We start from the raw sequence: 23,272 nt of genomic DNA on the forward strand, positions 1-23,272 counted from the left end.
TTTTTGGAATGACTTTACTGATCGCGAGAGGAAAAAATGAAGTTTCAGTCAACAACGTCATTTCGCAATAGTTTTTTGTCGACATTTAGAGAAAAAAAACGCAAAAGTTTTGTACAAATCTGTAATGAAAGCGCGCCTTAATCTGATCAGATATGAACAAAAATCGGATTTGGACCGACAGTCTGAACGCAGATTATGAAATCCCCTGCCTTAAATGACCAACATCCAAAAAAAGGGATTTTTCTATAAAGAAACTCTTTGCTGTTTACCAGGTACCAGTATGACGATGGCAGTCTGTACAGCCTTTCGAATGATGTTATCCAGGGCAAACATCCAGTGCGGCTTTATGTTGTGGTTCCGCAGGACTTTATTTACCTGCAGAAACATTATACCATAACCATTTACTTTTCTATGATGAACTTTTAAGAAAAAGTCACAAAAGTTTGACAATCAGAAAAAAAAAGAAAAAAATTCAGTATTTGCTTTTCAACTCAACATCCAATGGCATTCGCAACTCATTTTAATTGTGTAATGTGACCATTTCAGATGAAACAGGATTTTCAATAAGAAAAAAAGCTTGATTAGACGGCTTTGGCTGAACGCTCACCGCATCCTGGAAGCTGAAGAGCGCCACCTGCAGTTGGCTGATTGCTGTGCTGTCGAAGTCGAGCTCCAGTTTGAGCTGAGAGAGGGTGCTGGCAATTATCTTTCTGTCCGCCATCCTCACAAACTCTCCCAGACTTGTCACCAGCATGGAGATATGCTGATGCTTCAGTTTGGTCTCCTCAGACCCCTGTATTGAGGCAGAAAGGGGACACAAATCACACTCACAAAAAGGGACATAAAATCAACTGTTAAATGACAAACAACCAACAGAATTTGTAGGACTGCATGAATACAACCTTAATATTAGAGATTTTTGTGTTGTTGTTGGTTTCTCTGATGTGAAGAAAAGTTTCACCAAAACATATCATAATTCCCTTAGAAGATTTAGGGCCAGATTTACTAAACAGGGCAAATTAACATGAGAGTACAATCCCATAAAAGCGCAGATGTGAGTGGAAAGTTCAGCAAGTGAATCTACTGAACACATGCAAATTAAAGAACACAGACGCAGCCGGATCATTTCCATAATGACCAACACGATCTACCAAGAGCAGCGCAAGTTAGCGTCTGGTTTAAGACTTTAAGGCTTTTTTGGGTGGTAAATAATGGCACAAACACCAGTAAATTGATGAAATTTGATGGATTGATGAAATCTGAAAGCAAACTCCTACAAAAGCATATGCAATAAGGTGAGAAAATAACCCTGTCCACACCTTTTCAGCGCTAGTTTTCCACTACATGTCTTTAGTAAATCCTGACAGTAGTTTTTTTAACACCAAAAGAGGGTTAAGCGTGGAGCAAGCTGTTAGTAAATCTGGCCTTAGCAAGCAAGTTACAGAGACAGTCCATCCACATGATTTCGGTTCCCAATTACTTCCATTGTTTTTTTTTTTGTTCATACAATGAAAATCAGCGGGAAGAAAAAGTGTTTAGCTACCAACATTCTTCAAAATATCTCCAAAATATTTACAGTTCAGCAGATTAAAGAAATGCATGCAGATTTGGAACGATATGAGGCAGAGCAAATTATAACAGAACAATTTTTTTTAGGTGAACTATCCCTTTTTGTTGGTCAATTCAACTGTTTACACTGACCAATTAGCATCCAGAAAAGCAACTCTGTGTTTTAGAATGGACTGTATTGAGTTGCGGTCACCAGGCTTGTGCTTTAAGAACACTTAAGCATCGCTTTATTGCCAATCACACAAGCGTATGAGAGTAACAAGACACGCAACACGAGCGCACTGTGTTCGGGTTCACCTGTGTCAGCGCCTCCAGCAGGTGAAGCACTATTTTCTCCCTGTCCTCAGTCAGGATTCGGTGAAGAGTCGCTCTCCTTTCACTGTCTTTCCTCAGCATGAAGAAACCAGAGTCTTTCTCTTCTGGAGAAGGTGGTGCACTGTGGTCCTCAAAGTTCTCCACAGGAATACTGGAGTAGATTTACAGATTTACTAAAAGCAGATACACTAAATGCAGAATAAATGGTGCATGGTAACATAATAGGGTATATTTAAGCTAGAATGAACCTCAGGAAGAGCGAGCGGTGGCCTTTGACCTCTCTCTCGCTGTAGCACTTGGTGCTGGGTTTAAAGTTGAAGGGGTTTGTGCAGAGCTCATTGTCAGGTGAGACCGAGCCGTACTCGCTGCTGCTGCTCGTGTCCTCGACCACCACGGGGACGGGAAGAGATATGCTACGCAGATACTCTACAAGACATGAGCAGCATAAAGTCCCTTCATACATCACTGTAATGCTGAACGATCCTCTTTAAAACGTTAACTGATGAAGAATCATTTAATTTGACCTTGAATCTTTGTAGACCAGATCCTTGTATCCCTATGGGCCGCTAGCTACATAAAACCAACTTTATGTAATATTTTGTATAAATAAATAAAATGCTGTTTTATGTTGATAAATCATTTCTATATTTGACACATTTCAATTTAATGTATATTTTTCAAAATGTACCCTTTGGTTAAAGTTATGTTATTTTTGTACATCGACTTAACTTAAGTGAGAAAATGAGTAAAATTAACATGTCTAAATATGAATATTGACTACATTTACAGCCAGGTTATTATCATAAAAATAAGTAAATAGAATGAATAAAACAACAAAATAATGTAAAATTGAACACTGGTTATATGCTTTGAAATAGACTCACCAGTTCCTCCTGGTGTAAGAGCTGTATTTAAAAAAACAAAAACAAAAAAAAATACCAAGAGATGAGAAGACAATTAACAATACAAGCAGCAAAGAGAAGAGCTTTTACCAGGTCACATTTACAGGTTTGATAACTAACACTTTCCAAAATAAACATAGGAAATAATCTGTCCACCTCAGGAGGTCAAAAACTCAATGAGCTATTTAGCTATTTAGCTCAGTCTAAATGCAGTTCAAGACCCAACTGTGTGATTTCAATGCAACAATAAATGGGCATTATGAATGTAAATCGGTAAAGTCGCAAGTTCCATTGAACTCTATTGGTAAGGACAGAACTTGCGACCATAGATGGTTTTGGGAAACGCACCCCTGATTGGGTAACAGGGTTGAAAGAAACAAAAATAAGGTTGTAGATTCTGGCCAGGCTAGTTGGGACCAAATATTAATATATTAATATATTAACGATAATTCAATCTTAATTTTGGTAATTAATTTATTAATAAATTCTGTAATTTGGACATTTAGATTTACTTGTCTTCCCATCATGTTATCCAAATGATGCTACTCCTTGGGTGTACAATTTTTAAGTAGGGTAGCATTTTCTAATTAAGTGGTAACTGAGTTTATATATATATATGAAGAGTTCAGATGCAAAAGCCTCTAAATGCCATCTGAAATTTTCTTCTAGAATGATCATTTTTATCAAGCTCGTATATTTAAGTTCAGTAATTTCACTTAAATGACAATTAATAGGTAATCTTCTTTGCCGTTTAAGTGAAATTATTGAATTTAAATATACGAGCTTGATAAAAATGATCATTCTATAAGAAAATTTCAGATGGCATTTAGAGGCTTTTGCATCTGAACTCCTCATATATAAACACACTCAATAAAATTACGTCAAAATACTGTATGCCACTATTTTATTTTTTTAATCGATGGATACATGGTTACGATGGATCGATGAAAACCATTTTAAAGGAGTGGGTGGGGAGGGGGTGATAAAGAAATTTTTTAAAGCACAAAAATAAAATGTCATGCCATGTTGTTTTTGTTAAATAATAGTTTAATCTAACACATTACAGTTTTCCATTAGTCCCCTAATTCATGGGTGTACCAATTGAATTTACTGCATGATATAAGATGTAATGTCCATCTAACACACCTGTGAAATTGTTGTTCTTCGACCGTTTTTTGCGTGATGTGACAGTGAGGAATTCATGGGTGAGTAGATCGTTGGACGTGGCTCGGCTGTCTGGATCAGGCTCAAAACAGCGCAGGATAAATGCTTTGGCTTCAGAGGACATAGAGTCAGGAATCTCCGGATGGATTTTAAACATCCCGACCTACACAAACCATAAAAAAAGCATTTCCATAACTCTTTCCAATTTCAAACACAATATTCTCATGTCACGTACATCTCTCTAAGCCATTAGGAGTCAATTACAATGTTATTATAATCACATAATCTAGACAGATTACATAATCTATGTAAAAATCTGTTTAGTTTTCTTTTCTACTGTTTCATATGGATATGAACCACTAATTACTGTAAAGCCTGTGCTGCAAATCAAATGCTTCTTTTGATGATTAAAAATGTTATTTTGTGAAATGGTAAAACTTATTCTTGAGATCATGATAACAGCAATGAAAGGTTGATCGGATCACCCATTTATTATGAGATTTCATGGTGGGCTGTAGATTTTTCCTAGAAGTTAGAAAACCATTTGAAAACTACTAAATGCCAAATGCATTCAAATGTTTCACAAAACAAATGTATAAAATAAAAAAAAAATAAAAAAAAAATAGTGTGGATTTTGTGTAAAACCTCTTGTGTTAAATTTACTACACATTCAGGATAGTGAATGGATAACTTCAGGATACTTCACACTTATACTAACCTTGAACATTGCTGCTTGCGGTTCCCCCAGCTCATAGAAAGGTGGTTTCCCAGTGGCCATTTCTATAATGGTGCAGCCCAGGGACCAGATGTCTGCTGGTTTACCGTACCCACGTGGCCCTTTATCTATGATTTCAGGGGCCATGTACTGTAACGTACCTGAAATATACAACCAGCACTGAAAATAAGCAATAGTAACTGCTGAATATTTATAAGACACTATGGGCCCTATTTTAACGATCTGAAGCGCAAGTATCAAGCGCGAAACGCAAGTAACTTTGTGGGCGGGTCTCTATTATGCCGGCGGGATAAATGACTCTTGCGCCCGACGCAAATCTAAATGTGTTGGTCTGAAGTAGCTTCATTACTCATAGGTGTGGTTTGGGCGTAACGTGAATAAACCAATCAGAGCGTCATCTCACATTCCCTTTAAGAGCAGGCGCGCTTGTTCCATGGCGGATTGCTATTATAACGGCGGATTTGCCAGGAGCGGTTCACAGCCGAGGAGACCGACGTTCTCGTCAGGGCCGTAAAACACAGAGAAGTGACATTGGGGATAGAGAAACACACCCAAATTAGCTTCGGTTAAACAGGCGTATAATAATTTGGGTAAATGTGTAAGCTAGATTTATGCCTATTTTCACATCTTCATGGACACAACAATGATTTCCCTCATGTGGTAATATTTTTCCTTATAATAATGTATGGTTTTCTAAAAATGAAAACTGCTGCGTCTGTGTGTAGATGAGAGAAGCAAAGTGTATGCGCGTTGTGCACACGCTACATTATGGCCAAGCATGAGCCCTAAAAATAGCATCTGAATATAATGTGCAACGCGCCACTGACTTTAGACTCGGTTTCTCCTGGTCAGTGGCGGAATTGTTTTCTAAACCTGCAAAATAGCACCAGGGGACGTTTGCGCCGGAATACGCCTCCTCTTTTCGCTGAACCGCCCCCGGGAGCGCAAGTTCATTCCCTAATTTACCGGCGTGCGTCTGTAGAGGGAAAAGTCCGCTGTGTGTCGAGTGCAAAATAGGAATGATACATGTGTCGGTGTACAAAGTCAATTGCGCTGGGTGTGAGATAGGGCCCCATAAGATACTAATCAAAAGTCAATAGACCAAATCTGGCAACACATGAAATCGATGTGTCCTTCAGTGTTACAGAAGCAATATCAAGTTATTTACAATATAAAGTGATAAAAGGTTAAGTGAAAAGAAATAGCAAAACAAATACACTCAGTACCAGTAAAGGTTTCAGTGCAGGGGTTTATTCCAGCCAGACGTTTGGACGTCCCAAAATCAGAGATTTTCAAAACTCCACTGTAGGTGTTTATCAAGACGTTATCCCCCTGTGTGTCATGAAAGTAAGTGTTACATCAGTCATTCCTGATATTTCTTTATCTGATTAAGATAAAGTTTCACAGACTTTTATTATTACCTTAATGTCTCTGTGAACGATCTGGTTGTCATGCAGGTATTTGAGACCCTCCAGGATCTGTTTGGTGTAGAAACCGATAGTTGGCTCATTGTTTTTTAGAGGGCCCCACTTTGACCTGAGCAATGCTGACAGACTGCCTGCGATTCACAGAAAAACACAAACGTTTCTTTCACATCCTACACAAACGCTTGAATAACTCAGATGAATTTTGGCCAGAATGTGCGAGTAGACTATAAAGATCTCTGCCTCACCTCCTGGCACCTGCTCCATGAAGATCTTGATGAAGCCGTTCTCGCTGATGGAGCCGAGGTATTGCACGATGTTCTTGTGCTTGAGGTGTTTATGCAGAGCAATTTCTTCATGGAGAGGCTGCGAATATCTACCAACACACAGCCGTTACACGTGCCGTCAGATAAACTGTGGCCTTGTGATTGCATGCATTTTTCATACCCTCAAAAGCATTCATGAATATTGAGAGATTACTTATTGGGAGCAGTATGCTAGCTGGAGCCATTTATCTCCAGTCTTTGTGCTAAGCTAGGCTAGTGGTGGGTGCGTCAGACAGAGTTACGGCACGCACGGAGATGAGAAGGGTATGTATGGACTTATCTAACTCTGGGGGATACGGTGAATAAGATAAAGTCACAAAAAGTCGGCGTGTTCCTTTAAGGCGAGACACGGCAGGCAAAAACATAGTTTTTTTTTTTACTGGTCAATTTTGAGATTTTTGGATATTTGTCTTCAATAACATGTCTTCTTTCAGACTTGTGGTGAAAAAAAGTCTGAAATACACATTTAGGTCTTTATTTTACTACACTTCGTCTGTTTGCGTCTGTAGATTTCTCATAAATTCAACAAAAGTTGGCGTTGTAAATCCTCCCGCTGCTCCGCGATCGCTGTCTGCTCTTGTCATCACACACACCGCTGGAAAGCTCTCTCTCTCCTGTACAATGCTGTCAGATCCAAATATGGTCATTTCCTTTTTATCAGCAACCAATCGTGAAAGTAAAAGGGCTGAATGCGCAATCTCATTGGCTGATGATAAATCTTTAAAGCCTGTTTTCTCAAAATGACTTTTCTCTCCAAAATCTCCACTTCAGTAGCGCCTATATACACCAAACTCTCCAGTCTTGTACCTAGTTATATTATGAAGACATTTACAGAGGGATTTGTAAATATATTATTCCTAGCCTGATTTATATAACATTTTATTCCAAAAAACATGGCGAAAATCATTTTTTTAAGGCTATTGACAGTATATTCTGATTTACAGGATAACAAAAGTAGATATCCATAAATCCCTCTGTAATGTTTTCCCATCTAATATGTGAACACAATGAAAAAATAATTTAAAAAACCTGGCTTTATCCAATACTCAGATTTCGTTTTTTTAAATATATGCAAATTTGCGCATATTTAATTAGATATAGCCTAATTTGCATATTTAAACATTAAATTACAGAAAACTTGTAATACATTTTTTTCTCATCTTAATGTAGGTAATCAACTGGGAAAGTTTCATGGTGATATCTGCCAGTTAAAAATGTTACCCTATTCACCTGTAGTGTCTCGCCTTAAGTTTAATGCGTTATTTCATTTTTAGTTCAAATAAAACCAAGGTTCATCAGGCTGTGCAATGAGAAATGTTCCCAAAATTATAGTATTCAGTAACGGTCAAAACTGTCCAGAAGGGATTTCCTCACCTACTGTCCCGTTCGGGAATCTCTTTGATGGCTAAGCGCACCTGGTTACTGAGGTCACGACCGGCGTAGACAACACCAAATGTGCCCTTACCCAGAACCACCCTGTCTCCATGCTCATCGTATTCATAATCATACTGCAGGCACACACAAACACACAAATCACTCTTATCTATATAACTATATATGACAAATGCATACAACAATAAGTATAAAATATATATTTCCAGAAACTTTCTTGGTTAAGCATTTGCTCACAAGATATTATACAATAACATCCAAAATTTCTGGATTATAATTTTACCTCTAAAGCCTCTGATTCACACTCTGGCTCATCTGAGCCTTTCCAGGCCTCCTCAGTGAGAGCGTTTACCAGATCACAGAACCTACACAACACACAAATCATCATCATCATCATCATCATTCATCAAATATGATACAGTAACAAAAATCTGATTATCCTTTGAATACACAAAGATTAAAATTTTACACCTTCATAGTTGGGATACACAATTGGGATACACAATTAGTGCACAATATTCAATTATTTAGATCAACATCTGCTGATACCACTAGTTTATGATTCAATAGTTTATGTTTAAGTTGGTGGTGGCACATAAATGAAGTGCTGAAGAAACATCACCTTTCGCCACACTGAAAAAGCAGCGTCATGTTTTTGGATTTACTAGATGATGCAACTCATGCTTGCAATATAGAAGATCAAGTAAAAAAACCAAAACACACTCCAAGTGACGAACCAAAATTAGAAAGCTCCCATTATAATTAACATGCCCTACACATAGTATAAATATTTGTTGATATGAATGGGAACATTTGCAAGAAGGCATTAATTGGCACAGACAGTTAATGTACTGTTGCTGAACTGCAGAGATCAAACAATCACATAACAACGGCAAAACTATAAATATGCTGTTTTTTCACCACAGACGGTGACATTTTATACACTGCATGAGATTGTATCTCTGTCTCACGTCTCTTTTTGCTGCCCTCTTTTGACTGACAGGAAATAATTGTCTGTTTTTAAACAATAAGCTAATTTACGCGGATAATTGCTTTTTAGCAGTAGTGCATTGGGGATTGCTAGTTTCTAAAATAACTCAAGTAGACAATCAAATGTGCAATTTCTGTCTATGTCTATGGCAGTGTAAGGAAGAATGAATGAAACGTGGGCAAACACACACACACACACACATACTTTTTGCAGTGCATATCTGTGCAGAAGTAGATTTGGAAGTCTTCTGAGTTGTTCACCACATACAGGAAACAGCTGCGCTCATCACATTTGGAGATGCTGAATGTGTAAAATAAAATAAAAAAACAACAACAACTATATTTTACTTTAAATGCTTTAAATACTTTAAATACATACATACATACAGTACAGGTCAAAAGTTTGGAAACATTACTATTTTAATGTTTTTGAAAGAAGTTTCTTCTGCTCATCAAGCCTGCATTTATTTGATCAATACAGAAAAAAACATTAATATTGTGAAATATTATTACAACTTAAAAAAATAGTTTTCTATTTGAATATACTTAAAAAAATAATTTATTCCTGTGATGCAAAGCTGAATTTTCAGCATCATTACTCCAGTCTTCAGTGTCACATGTGACATCCAGTCTATCACATGATCCTTTAGAAATCACTCTAATATTCTGATTTATTATGAGTGTTGGACACAGTTCTGCTGCCTGATATATTTGATGAATAAAAGGTTCAAAAGAACTGCATTTATTCAAAATAAAAACATATTTTCTAATAATATAAATCTTCTTTACTATCACTTTTTATCAATTTAACACATCCTTGCTGAATAAAAGTATTGATTTATTTCAAAAAAAGAAAGAAAAAAATTACTGACCCCAAATTACTGACCAGTCGTGTATATTGTTGTTACAAAAGATTTCTATTTTTAAAAAATTGCTTCTTTTTAAATTTTTTTTTACTTTTTATTCATCAAAGCATCCTAAAAAAGTATCACAGGTTAAGAAAAAATATTAAGCAGCAGAACTGTTTCCAACTTTGATAATGAATCCTCATATTAGAATGATTTCTAAAGGATCATGTGATAGACTGGAGTAATGATGCTGAAAATTCAGCTTTGCATCACAGAAATAAATGATCATTTAAAGTATAATAAATTGAAAACCAATTATTTTAAATTGTAATAATATATCACAATATAAAAAAAAATTCTGTATTTTTGATCAAATAAATGCAGGCTTGATGAGCAGAAGAAACTTCTTTCAAAAACATTAAAAATAGTAATGTGTCCAATCTTTTGACCTGTACTGTATTTACAAACATACTGGACCAATACAGTGTTCTACTCGTGTTAAAATACACAATATTTTTAAAGCTACAACTGGTCATTGCAGAACACCCACAGAGGTCACTCATGTCTTCTAGTGGAAGGACGTCTCTTCATGCATTTTCTCAAGGTTTATTTAAGCTCTATTAGGGAAGACAGCATTTACCTCACGCCTCGTACTGATGCTGCACTGAAATTCCACTCGTGGATCCCTGTATTCTGAAACAGAGAGAGGAAGAGATTTTACTGAGAAAATGCATCACTCATACTAATTCAAATATTTTTCACGTTTAATAATGACATCAGGCCATATCGTGACTACTGTTTTTCCATCCCCAAATTTAAGAACTAAAATGATAATTAAGACTTTTGTTATACCATTTAAGATATTTAATACATTTCGTGACATTAGATTTGATCAAACTGAATTTATTTTAAGGCTTTTAAGGACCAACTGAGATCCTGTAGATATAGAAAAATATTAAAAGGACTAAAACACGATTCTAGAAAGACCTGAGACTTTAACTATGATTTAAGACTGGACATAACAAACAATGGCTTTAACCAATGGTTGGATATTAAAATAACATATTAGGTTAGGGCTTAAACCAAGACAGTAATGTTGAAGGGTTTAGAGAATTAATAAAGTCAACAAATTAAAAAAGAATTAAGAACAAATGGGTAAATAGTAAAACATGTATTACTTTGTCATCAGGGGTCACATGCCAGATGGATAACGTGTTCTCTTCGGCATCTTTGTTTATGGAGAGGTAAGATGGCTGGTAGACTTTAGTGGGCTCCAATATCAATACCTGCACACAACACAAACAAGCAACATTTACAGCCAATGCTTGACATGCCATTCATCTCCAACAGTCTTAGGCAGTGTCTCAAGTCAAAACTATAACTAGCACAAAAAATAATCAGCACACATGAATATTGTGTACTGGACAAAAATATGAAATATACTGTAATAAATAATTCAGTTGAGTCTGAATTTTTACACTGCTCTTCACAACACATTCTGGGATTGTATAATGCATACTGTATAAGACACACGTTATCCTGTCTCAACTTAAAGGGATAGTTCACTTTGAAATTAAATTTTGGTATGTTTTAGCTTACCTCAAGGGCATGCAAGATGTAGGTGTCTTTAGTTTCAATTTTGATATTTTTAGGTCAAACCGTTCTTGTCTGTCAGTAATTTAATGCAGGTCTATGGTCACTGTCTCAAAGAGCATGCACTGAGTCCAAATTAAACAATTCCCCATCGTCCAAATTAAACAATTCCCCATCGTAAGTACACATTGATGGCCTAAGACACGAAACGAGCGGTTTGTGTGAGAAAACGAACAGTATTTATATCGTTTTTTAACTCTTATACACAGCCACGTCCAAGTGATCTGAGGGCGCGCGCGCATCCTGGTGTGTGACGTGTACGCAGACTGGTGCATAGATATATACACTAGAGGTCGCCTTGGCTACGGCAGTTCATTGGAACGAATGTCTTTAATGCTACATCTAGTGTATATATATATGCACCAGTCTGCGCACACGTCACACACCAGGAAGCGCCCGCGCCCTCAGATCACTTGGACGTGGCTGTGTATAAGAGGTAAAAACGATATAAATACTGTTCGTTTTCTCACACAAACCGCTCGTTTCGTGTCTTAGGCCATCAATGTGTCCTTACGATGGGGAATTGTTTAATTTGGACTCTGCATTAAATGACTGACAGACAAGAACGTTTTGACCTAAAAATATCAAAATTGAAACTACTGCGGAAACAAAGACACGTACATCTTGGATGCCCTTGAGGTAAGCTAAAACATACCAAAATTTAATTTCAAAGTGAACTATCCCTTTAAGGCCAAAATTAAGTATTTAGTAACAACACTACAGCAAAATATATAAATAATTGGCTTAAGCACATTTTTTTGTGAAAATACTAACGTGCATACATATATATACATATATTCTAGTGTTCAAATGACTTCAAATGCACTTTAGAAAAGGGTTTATTCCATGGTTTTTGCAGAACATGGCTCTATGCATGTAAACAGTGCATGAATATGTGAAAGTCACTTCTGCATCTTAAATGGCTTTCTTGCAATAGGAGTTTTTAGGTGTACTTGAAAATTAAGAAGTGGCAATGTAATGTGGCAACGCAGTGTAACAGCCAGTGTGTTTAAGAGGGGTCATACAGGAAAACGGACGGATGTCACATCCTTTTTGGTGGCTTCCACCATAAAGTCCATCCAGAAGTCCACAAGCTCTTGTTTAAGGGCCTGCGGATCGGTGCTTGGTTTCGTAAAGTGCTTATAGATGAGGATGGTCTCAACCAGGGAGCGTAGATACCTGAAATACAGAAAGCACAAACACATTAATAAATAAATAGTACTCTAAAAAGACTACAACTGTGACAAATTTTTCATGTGTTAATACATTTTCTGAAGCGTTTGCCTCTTCAAAATTGGACTACAAGTTTGTATATTGGCTCAGTTTTCTCCTAGAATTTATTTGAGTCAAAGTTTTGTTTTATTTGCCCGTTTAATAATTGTCCATGTGAAAAATCAAAAGTCAGTTTAAAAAACATTGACCAATGAATGACCTTTCCGTGATTCTTCTAGTTGTTTGTGATTATTGGATAATTTAAAATCATTTTAAAAAGTAAAATCTAGGAAACTAGGAACTAGGAAAATCGATGCAAAACAGGTAATATTAGCATATTTACAGTACTATAGGTAATTCATTCTCTTGACTTTTTTATAACTTAATAAAAAAACATAATAATTTTAATTAAAGTTTTTAATAATATCCATGACCTGGCCTGGAAATCATAGTTTCCAAATTTTGTTTAAATTCCTAAAGTATGAGCAATAATAATAATAGTGATGCCTTGCCAAACACTAATCATTAGATGTTCAGATTATTTTAAACAATGTGTGTAAAATGTGAATGTGTGCACGTACCAAATGGGTGCGTTAATTTTGAAGAGTTTCTCAGAGGCCTGGATGACTCGTGTGTTGTCACAGGCGAGAATACTAGCGCCGAGAAAGAAACCCACGTCCCAATAACTCTGTAATCGATCCAAACTGCCCTTCTTCCCCAGGAGACTGCTCAACTTCACACCTACAAAACACACAGAAAAAGTGCATATATATTACATATATACCCTGCAATATATATAGTTGTTAGTTACTCTCACATTGTCTGTATAATGTATGGGGCAAACAAGAGCATGTGTGTAATCTATTTGAGAAAGGAGGGCACTCTTTATAGTGGAGCGGCTAAGTGATATAATCGTTCAGTTTATGATACAAGCGTGAAAATTGGCATGAGCAGTCTCTGATGGGTCACTTGACAAGAAAATTGTCCGAGTCACTTGAAATTTCAAGATTTTTCATTTTTTCAAGATGGTCGACACCTTAGTGGAGCAGTTAAGTGATATAGTGGTTTATTTGGTGATACAAGCATGAAAATAAGCATGAGCAGTCTCTGATGGTCACTAGACAATAAGCCACCCACAGCTACTTGAAATTTCAAGATGGCGGCCATTTTTCAAGATGGCCGACACCTTAGTGGAGCAGTTAAGTGATATAGTGGTTTATTTGGTGATACAAACATGAAAATTGGCATGAGCAGTCTCTGATGGTCACTAGACAATAAGCCACCCACAGCTACTTGAAATTTCAAGATGGTGGCCATTTTTCAAGATGGCCACCACCTTAGTGGAGCAATTAGGCTCATGGCAATTTTCATGCTTGTATCACCAACTAAATGATTTCTTAAGCCTAATTGCTCCACTAAGGTGGTGGCCATCTTGAAAAATGGCCGCCATCTTGAAATTTCAAGTAGCTGTGGGTGGCTTATTGTCAAGTGATCCACAGAGACTGCTCATGCCAATTTTCATGCTTGTATCACCAAATAAACCACTATATCACTTAACTGCTCCACTAAGGTGTCGGCCATCTTGAAAAAATGAAAAATCTTGAAATTTCAAGTGGCTCGGACAATTTTCTTGTCAAGTGACCCATGGAGACTGCTCATGCCAATTTTCACGCTAGTATCATAAACTGAACGATTCTGCCAAACATAAGCACTTAGCCGCTCCACTATTAATAATTAGCCAGAATCAAGAGTAATTCCAACATTAATATACAATTTATTAAACACACTGTGTTTGCACAATTAGGAAAAAAAGGAAACAAACAAAAGAGCAGACACATTTTGTTATTACAATAAAAATACTAAAAGTCTTAAAGACTTAAACATCTCTCGGATGTAATCCATGATTTTATTCAGTAAGTGTCAGTCAGTGTCACATGATCCTTCAGAAATCATTCTTAATTCATTCTCAATCATCAATTATCATTGATACTCATTGATAATAACAAAAACCATCATAAATAATTGTAATAAAACAGTTTTTGCTGCTTAATATTTTTGTGGAAGTCAATACACATTTTTGGGATTCTTTGATGGATAGAAAATGAAATAGAAATCTTTTGTAACATTAGAAATATCTCAATTTTCACTTTGCTCAATTTAATGCCTCCTTGCTGAATAAAAGTTTCATAATTATTATTAATTTATTATTTATTTTTTTAAGTCTTACTGACTCCAAACTTTTGAATGGTAGTGGATAATGGTTTCTACAAAAATAATAACATTTTCAACATTATTTCAAGTTATTTTAAATTGTACTAATATTTCACAATATTACAGTTTTTACTGTAATCCTGATCAAATAAATGCAGCCTTGGTGAGCATAAGAGACTTCTGACAAAAACATAAATATGAATTATTCCATACTTGTATAATATATACACTAGTGAATTGATTAGTCTAATTCTGCGACCATTCTGCGGTTGCAAATAATTGGATTGAAAAATGTACTTGAGTACAGTAATAATAAGAATACTGTGTATTACTGAATATCAACAAACAACATTGTCATCCTCTCCACAGTCGATTATGAATTCTGGCTTGGTCTCATTCTGAACTTTTCACCATCCAAACAATACAGCCCTAAAATGTTGCTGTAGCAGTTTATTTTGTTTCACTTCGAAATATGTCACGTTACTGAAGTAAAGCAGGATGTGAAGTAAAATGGCCTGTGAATGTCTTGCATGTTAAGTAAAGTACTTTCTGACAGAAGAAATGCACTATATGGACAAAAAGTATTGGGACACAGCTTTTAATAACTGAATTCAGATGTTTCAATCAGACGCATTGCCACAGGAGTATAAGATCAAGCATCTAGCCATGCAGTCTGAGTCTGCATTTACAAACATAGAGCTCAGTGAATTCAAGCGTGGTACTGTGATAGGGTTAGGGTTAGGAGGTCACCTGTGCAATAAGCCACTTCTAGATATTCCATGGTCAACCGTACATGGTATTATTGGAAAGTGGAAGCGTTTAGGAACAGCAGTACTTGTAAAGTCACAGAGCGGGTCACCGATGGTGTGCGTAAGTCAGCAACGCTCATGAGTTACAAACTTCAACTGGCATTAATATTGAAATATTGAAATAAATCTACTGACATTAATATTGACAAAAACTGTGTGGCGGGAGCGTCAGATGCAGTGGTGTAAAGCACACCGCCACAGGACTCTGAGCAGTGGAAACCTGTTCTGTGGAGTGACGAATCGATTGTCTGTTTGACAGTCTGATGAGCGAGTCTGGGTTCGCCAGGAGAACATTACCTGTCTGACTACATTGTGCCAACTGTAAAGTTTGGTAGAGGAGGGATAATGGTATAGGGCAGGGCTATTCAATTGGCGGCCCGCCAATCATCTCCGTGCGGCCCGGCGGCACCAACCTCCCTCCTCCTCTTTTCCTGGCGGTGCGGCTAATTCAGTTTGATACTCGCTCCGATTGACCTGAGAAACGTTTTACGTGCGAATATTTCAGCAGTTATTATATGTGTCCCGAATTTATGTCGACTGAACCAGCGATAGGCTACCAATCATTCGTGAATGAATCATTCTTTTGGTTCGATTCTAAATGCGCTTGCATAACGGTCTAAAACTATTCGGATTCATTCGGACCGCTCCGTCACTGAATCATCTGAAGCGGTTTCTCGGCCAGTACAGTAACAACAAATAGCGATGTTTTCGTGTTTTTAACACGGCCCAGCGCGGAGTTGCGTTTACTCCCGGTCCCGGACACTGTATTAAACAGCGTTGCGACAACCATTGAGAAGCGTTTCAGTTCGACAGAAACCTTTCTGTTACAAACCACAAATCACTCGATGATTTAATTAGTATTAAATCGGATGAAACAGCCTCAACATTCCCAACAAGACTGACGAGGAAAGCAGGAGAAACACTGTGGCATGAACGAAATTAGAAGACTTTAAAGGGGACATATCATGCTAAATCCACTTTTTTAGCCCTTAAATGCATTTTGTTGTATATTTGGAGTGTTTAGAAGTACAGAAAAGTTTAAATTATTCTCTTCAGGTGCTTCGTTGATATCTTTATATTCTGTTTTGGCCTTATTTTTCAACCTGTTCCGATTTTTCTGTTATCTATGACGTTTTGTGAACTATTACGTCACAGTATTTGCAGCGGAACTGCCAAATAAGGACATTGACTTCCAGCCCAACACTTCGAGCAATCCGCCATTTTTATTTCTCGCTGCAATTTTGTAGTCCAAGCTAAAAGATGCAGAAGTTACGAGAGGGTAAGTTAAAATGTTCGGTTGTTGGATGTAGTAATCCACACGCTTCATTACACCGTCTAATGTAGATGAACTGCCGCGCTTGTGACAGGGCGCATGTTTAACTGAAAGAACGAGCAGAGAGAGAGAGACCCGGTCGCGCGCACGCACTCTCTCTCTCTTAGGAGCCAGACGAAAGTGTAAACAAGACATCACCGTCTCCAAACTAGACGCTGTCTTGCTCTCTCTCCCTCGCACATATTAATCAAAATAAATCGACACGGTGGTAAAAGGTCGGAAGACCAAAGTTTCATGTGTAAATACAGTAACACACCATTGCGATACATCCATATGAAGACGTTGTTCTGCAGGTTCGTCGTCTTCATTTTCATCTCGCTCCGGCTCCGACTCTGGCTCGAACATGTAAGGCTGGCTGGACAAGTCTTCCGTTGTTGACATTTTGTTAATAACGTGTGAATAAAAAGTTTCTGTGCCGCTATAATCATATCTCTGCTATCAAACTACAAAAATGGCCGAACGGGGTGGAGTTGAACCGAGTGTCACCTCTGCATCCTGGAGAGGGGGCGGGGTATGAAGTGTCTCAATTGTATTTAAAGAGACCGCACCAAAACGAGTTGCTCTCAGACGCACATCAGAAAAGGGGTAGAAAAGGGGCCTGTGGAGCTATAATAATGTGAAAATTCAGACCCAAGCATTGCAGTTCCGCTTTATATAGACTACAAATGTATGATTTATATGTTAAAAAGAACGATTTAAAAGCATGATATGTCTCCTTTAAATCCCCTAATCACCCTTACAAACATTTACCATGAATGTACTGTAGTAATTTACCATGGTTGGGCAGAAATGTGCAATATTTATATTGAATACTATGTAGTAATAAATAAATATAGTAAATATATATATACTATAATATTATATAGTTTAATAGTAAATATAGTGATTTATATTGCATTAGATTTATTAGGTGGGTAGAGGAATATATAATTAATGCTTGTTATGAAATTATGTCAGTTTCTTTGTAAAGGTGCGTATAGTTTTTAACTTGTGTTTAGGCATTTTTTATACAGTGGGAGTGAGTAGCCTGTGGTTAACAAGTCTCACTGTCAGAATATTTTCATTTAAGCATAACTATTATAAATAAAATTATTATTATTTCTCACCAACAGCTATAAGTTTGTATAAATAATTTATTTGTTCCAAGGAAAATAGTTGTACACAGCTGTAAATTATCAAGTTTTTTATTTATTATGGTTTTATATATTTGCATACTGTTGGGTACCACATTTCCAAGTAAATACCACACTTTTTTTAGGGTTACTTTAAATCCCCAAACCAACCCACCGGCCCACCTCAACTTTTCGATTTGATAATGCAGCCCTCGAATGAAACTAATTGAATAGCCCTGGTATAGGGTATTGGTATATTACTGTCTATGTATTTAGAATGCACAAATTCTAGTCAGGTGTCCCAATACTTTTGTCCATATAGTGTACGTTGATCTTGCACAATCCCTATATTGGCACGATTCATAAAGAAACATCAGGCAAGTACATTCAATGATACCAGACATCAATAGTAAAATAAATAAATAAACGTTTGCTCAATCACTTTTGCAGGAGTGGTTGACTGTATGTGGCTCAAGCCAACATTACCCACACTGTCCATCAAACTTACCTACTTTACGCAGCTCAATGGAGGAGTCAAACTGATGTCCTGAGGCCAGTAGCAGCACCGCATAGTTAATACCAGAGTGCAGCGTGGGCTCCGATTCAAAACCTTTTCTAAACCTGAAGTCGGAGAGAGAGAGAGGGGTGTTTGTTACTATGGCCATTTTATTGTTGAATCTCACAAAACCTGTCAAAAACGGCACCAAAAAAGCCTTACAAAAAGACTTCATTTTCTTTAAAGGAGTCATAACCTAGTATTACCTTGGATACCTACTGCTGTATTATAGTCTTTCAGGCCCTTCTAAAAAAGAAAAGTGGAAAAAAAATAAACACAGAGCTCCTCAGACCCTTATTTCTGAAGGCATTATTGTCTCGCGAGATCTGATGCGATATTTTGGCTGTCGTGGACGGTCATTTTAATAATGCAAATGAGGGGCGCGTTGATTGGTGGCAGGAAGGAGGGGGGTTGACACCGCAGGTAACGCTTTAGCATATCATTCCAAAATGACATCATGGCGCAAGTTATGAATGAACCCGACCAGGGGTGCGTTTCCCGAAAGCATCGTTGGCCAACTATGGTCGCAAGTTCCGTCGTTACCAATAACGTTAGAGTTCAATGGACATTGCGATGAACTTGCGACCATAGTTGGCCAACGATGCTTTCGGGAAACGCACCCCTGGCTGCGACCGGCAATATACAATAGCCGAATTCATGATGATCTCAGTCATTTGTTGTTTGCAAAGTAACGTTAGCAGCCATTCCCCATGTTTACCTCGAAGCTAATACTCCCGCTAGCATACAATAGCCGCATTAGCAGTTAGCTGCTGTTTGTTACACACAGTAGAGCAATAAAAACTCAGTCTTACCGTTTCAATTTCAGGCAAGTCTCTGATGGTTGGAATTGCACCTTTTTCCAAACAGAGATTCGAGGCCAACTTCGCCTGATATTGCCCCAAATTTGTGTATGATTCCTGTGTGAACTGTTTAGCGCAGACTCCTAACGATAAGCCAGTTGAAAGGGTTGTTGGGACAGCGTCATTAAAAATGAATTTCATCCACTGGTCCCTGATAGTTTGGTCCGTTTTTGGTAAAGAAAACACATTTACATGTTGTTTGTGGCAGTCAACCACAGAGCAACTCAGGTGTGTACTCGTTTCTCCATCTTTCTCGACTGAACTGAATATGAGGGGGAGAGGGGCGGGCTTCCCGCGGCATAGGTTTGCGGTGTCCATATATGGTATATCCTGCCCCGTCATGACGACAAGACGGGGCTGAAATCAAAATCTCGTATTTGAGTGCGCGTGCACGCGCGCTGGTTTATTTACCCTGAGGTAAACAAACGCTTCACTTTTAAATATCGGCTTCCCGGCCAGTGTATAATCGTTAGGCAATCATAACATACATTGATTCTCGTGGAAAAGTGAAAATTGCAGGTTATGACTCCTTTAAGCAAATTATAATTTTGATTTTGGTGTGAAATGTGACTCGAATGTTTTCGTGAGATTCACACTCGTGTCCTCACCATTGCATGCCTTGATCTCTGCTATCTGTGTCGGTGAAATGGGAATCCAGGAACATATCCTTATAGATTCGGCCCACCAGGCAATAAATATCAGATGCCACCTGCTCATTTGAGTTCACCAACGGCAACATAATGTCCAGAGCCTTCTGTCTGTCTCCGGGTAAGTTTCTCCTGCAGACAGACCAAAAAGAGACTGTGAAAACCAGAAACGACTGAAAAAAAGTAGTTAGGAAATAAATGTTAAAAGATTTGTGTACATTTTTCTCTAACCCTAACGTTCGCTTGGATGTTATTTCTAAGAAGCTCAGCCCACAGTAAAATCTCATTCACTTCACTATATACACTACCGTTCAGAAGACGTTGTTTTTTTTAAAGAAATTAATGTGTTTATTCAGCAAGGACACATTAAATTGATCAAAAGTGTCAGTAAATACATTTATGGTACAAAAAAATATTTAAAATAATTACTTGTCTATTTATAAAAATCAATTTGGAAAAAAATGTGACTGTTTCCACAAAAACATTAAGCAGCACAACTGTTTTCAACATAAGAAACAATCAATGTTTCTTGATCATCAAATCATCATATTAGAGTGATTTCTGAAGGATCATGTGACACTGAAGACTGGAGTAATGATGCTGAACATTCAGCTTTGATCACAGGAATAAATTACAGTTTTAAATGTATTAAAATCAAAAACAGTAATTGTAAATGGCCTTGGTGAGCAGAAGGGACTTCTTCCAAATACATTTAAGAACTATTACAGACCCCAAACGGTAGTGTATTAAACATTAAAATATACTGATTAGCTGTAATTATGTGGTATCACACAATATTTAAACTTTCAGTGTGAAGAGAAATTAATTCTGTAATTGTAAACTTGTGTTTTTGCCAGGTTAAGGCACATTAAGATGCTCAGTCTCACCTGTTGAGGGCAAAGGAATAGTGGAACTTTATATGAGGATGAGCCACGGGGTCAAAGGTCGGCAGCTTTTCCAGTGTTTCAACTAACTTCACAATGGATTCATAATCCTATAGACAGACAAATAACCACAAAGCGGAAAAGAAACAGTTTACAGAAAGTGTATATTTATTATACAATATAATTCAGAATGCAATGGTGAAACATTACTGTGGTTGAAAGAAAAATGATTAAAATAGTAAATATTAAAAAATATTAATAATAATAAATAAACGACAGATCCAATGTTTTCCTGTAAGATTCCCACCCCTAACCACCAGCCTGTTTTATTAAATTACCCTCATATTTACAACACATAATCTGAATCAATAATTCTGTAGTAAATGTACATTTAGTTTCTTTGTATTCTTTTTTTATTATTATAAACATTTAATAAATAATAGAAAACCCCAATGTTCAGAGACAATGATTCTGTCAAGTAAAATGTATTTGCTTCATACTTCATTCAAATAAAAACACTAAAATATTCATGACAACTGCACATTGTGTTAGTATTCACAAAAACATACAGTACATACAATTCATTAGACCTTCGGCACATTTTCTTTTACGTTGAAGCTTTGAAATAAAGTTCAATGTACTTTTGATCCGTTTATGTTAGCAAATTGGACTGAACGATTCATTTATGAATCAGTCATTTGGTCATGTCCAATTAAAACGTGTTTTAAGTGCGTAAAACATCATGATGTCTGATGATAACGTAATGACGAGATGAAGTAAATGAACCAATGAATCAAGCTGAAACATGAACAATTGGCCAAACATTAAAGAGGTTATTTACATACAGTACACACACTTAAAAGTACATTAAAAACAACACCTGTTTATTAATGTTAATTTTAATTTGTTTGTTAATTTTGAGGCTCAAAGAGAGGGTGGAAAATGGTCATGAAAATAAATCATCAGGGTTTTAAGTGCAAGAAACTATGACTAACATTGTAAGAGGACGTGAGGGAAGAATGATATGAACGTGTAGAGTATGGCCCATTTAATGAGACAGAACAAAATGGAGGAGCTGAAGGTCACAGAAGGTTAGGAAACGACATAAAAACTACATTTATCATAGTTCTGAACTTCTAAAGTAACTTACTGCCAAGGTGTGTCAGAGTTATAGCAGAGCATTTATGACTTCCTGTTCTCCTCTTATTAATTTTTAACAGCACAGGCACAAACAGTCCCAACAATAGTAGGATCTCTTTGAACACATAAAACCATACCGAACTGATCTGTACACAAAGCAACAGCCCTTTTATTGTTCTACATTTTGCTAGCCCATTAATAACAATTTTGTCTTTTGATTTTTTTTCTTTCCATGGGAACAACTTTTCTTGGACGTAGCAAACTGAAAATGCCAGAACTAACATTATTTGACAATATTTTATGGGCTAGGCTATATTATGGAGAGCAAATCATGCTAACATTTAAGGAAACTGACCCATCACGATCATTAATAGAACATTCCAGGTTCAATGCAAGTTAAGCGTAGTGGCATGCTGTCGATTACTAAACTCTTGCAAACTCTTGCCTCTGGCTTGCTCAGGGACACTTCATAGTCAACAATATTATTGATCTGACTGTATTGACACTGGTGTGTGAGAACTGAACTGAGCTAACCGATGACATCATTTTTTGCAGAACTGCATTATAGATGAAATGAACTGATTTAATAATTGATGATCTTTACAACGGAAATGAATCAGCACTGAACTGACTTCAGCTGAATAACAGCCGAAATGCATAATTTTCCTGTTATCACTCGAAAGCTGCTTTGAAACAATCTGTGAAGTGCTATATAAATAAAGGTGCGAACTGCGAGTTCACAGTGGTACACTAACAGTGGAAGTATTCGGGGCATCCAAGACATTCAAGTGAAAAGTGAATCTTGTATTTTTCTTAAAGGTGCCATAGAATGGATTATTTTATTATTTTAAAATGTTTCCTGTGGTGCCCTTATGATGTTAGTATGTTTTTTAGATCAAAATTTGTTATAATTTAGAAATAAAAGGCATATTTCCTAGCCTGATTTCATCCTCTGATTTGAACACTCTGTTTGAAGGGGCGTGTCTGCTGAGAGAGTAAACGCCCTCTGCTGTGATTGGCTGTGAGACTTCAGTGTAAACGCCCTCTGCTGTGATTGGCTGACATGCTTGCATATGAAATATCTGGCATTACATGTGGAACTATCTGGAAAACTTTTACTATTACAGCTTTCATACGTTTTTACTATTACAGCTATCGGGATTAACGAATCATGAGAAGTTTTTTAAGT

At 36.9% G+C, this 23,272-nt stretch overlaps 1 protein-coding gene across 2 annotated transcripts in view; it reads right to left on the reverse strand.

Annotated features, from left to right (window-relative positions):
- The window catches only part of map3k5 (mitogen-activated protein kinase kinase kinase 5), a 62,930-nt gene that overhangs the window by 10,315 nt on the left and 29,343 nt on the right, over nt 1-23,272 (reverse strand). For both annotated transcript variants that reach the window (XM_079887489.1, XM_079887490.1), the window contains exons 6-25: nt 20,947-21,053; nt 20,021-20,191; nt 18,505-18,617; nt 13,113-13,272; nt 12,345-12,498; nt 10,845-10,952; nt 10,307-10,359; nt 9,024-9,119; nt 8,112-8,193; nt 7,811-7,944; nt 6,359-6,486; nt 6,108-6,244; nt 5,913-6,018; nt 4,669-4,826; nt 3,933-4,113; nt 2,769-2,789; nt 2,133-2,310; nt 1,867-2,035; nt 608-793; nt 270-375 (exon numbers count right to left, since the gene is read on the reverse strand). In XM_079887489.1, coding sequence (XP_079743615.1) covers nt 270-375; nt 608-793; nt 1,867-2,035; nt 2,133-2,310; nt 2,769-2,789; nt 3,933-4,113; nt 4,669-4,826; nt 5,913-6,018; nt 6,108-6,244; nt 6,359-6,486; nt 7,811-7,944; nt 8,112-8,193; nt 9,024-9,119; nt 10,307-10,359; nt 10,845-10,952; nt 12,345-12,498; nt 13,113-13,272; nt 18,505-18,617; nt 20,021-20,191; nt 20,947-21,053 — 2,548 coding nt within the window. The remainder of the gene's footprint in view (nt 1-269; nt 376-607; nt 794-1,866; nt 2,036-2,132; nt 2,311-2,768; nt 2,790-3,932; nt 4,114-4,668; nt 4,827-5,912; nt 6,019-6,107; nt 6,245-6,358; nt 6,487-7,810; nt 7,945-8,111; nt 8,194-9,023; nt 9,120-10,306; nt 10,360-10,844; nt 10,953-12,344; nt 12,499-13,112; nt 13,273-18,504; nt 18,618-20,020; nt 20,192-20,946; nt 21,054-23,272) is intronic.

This window comes from Squalius cephalus (assembly GCF_949319135.1).
Source record: "Squalius cephalus genome assembly, chromosome: 12".
Classification (NCBI taxonomy): Eukaryota; Metazoa; Chordata; class Actinopteri; order Cypriniformes; family Leuciscidae; genus Squalius; species Squalius cephalus.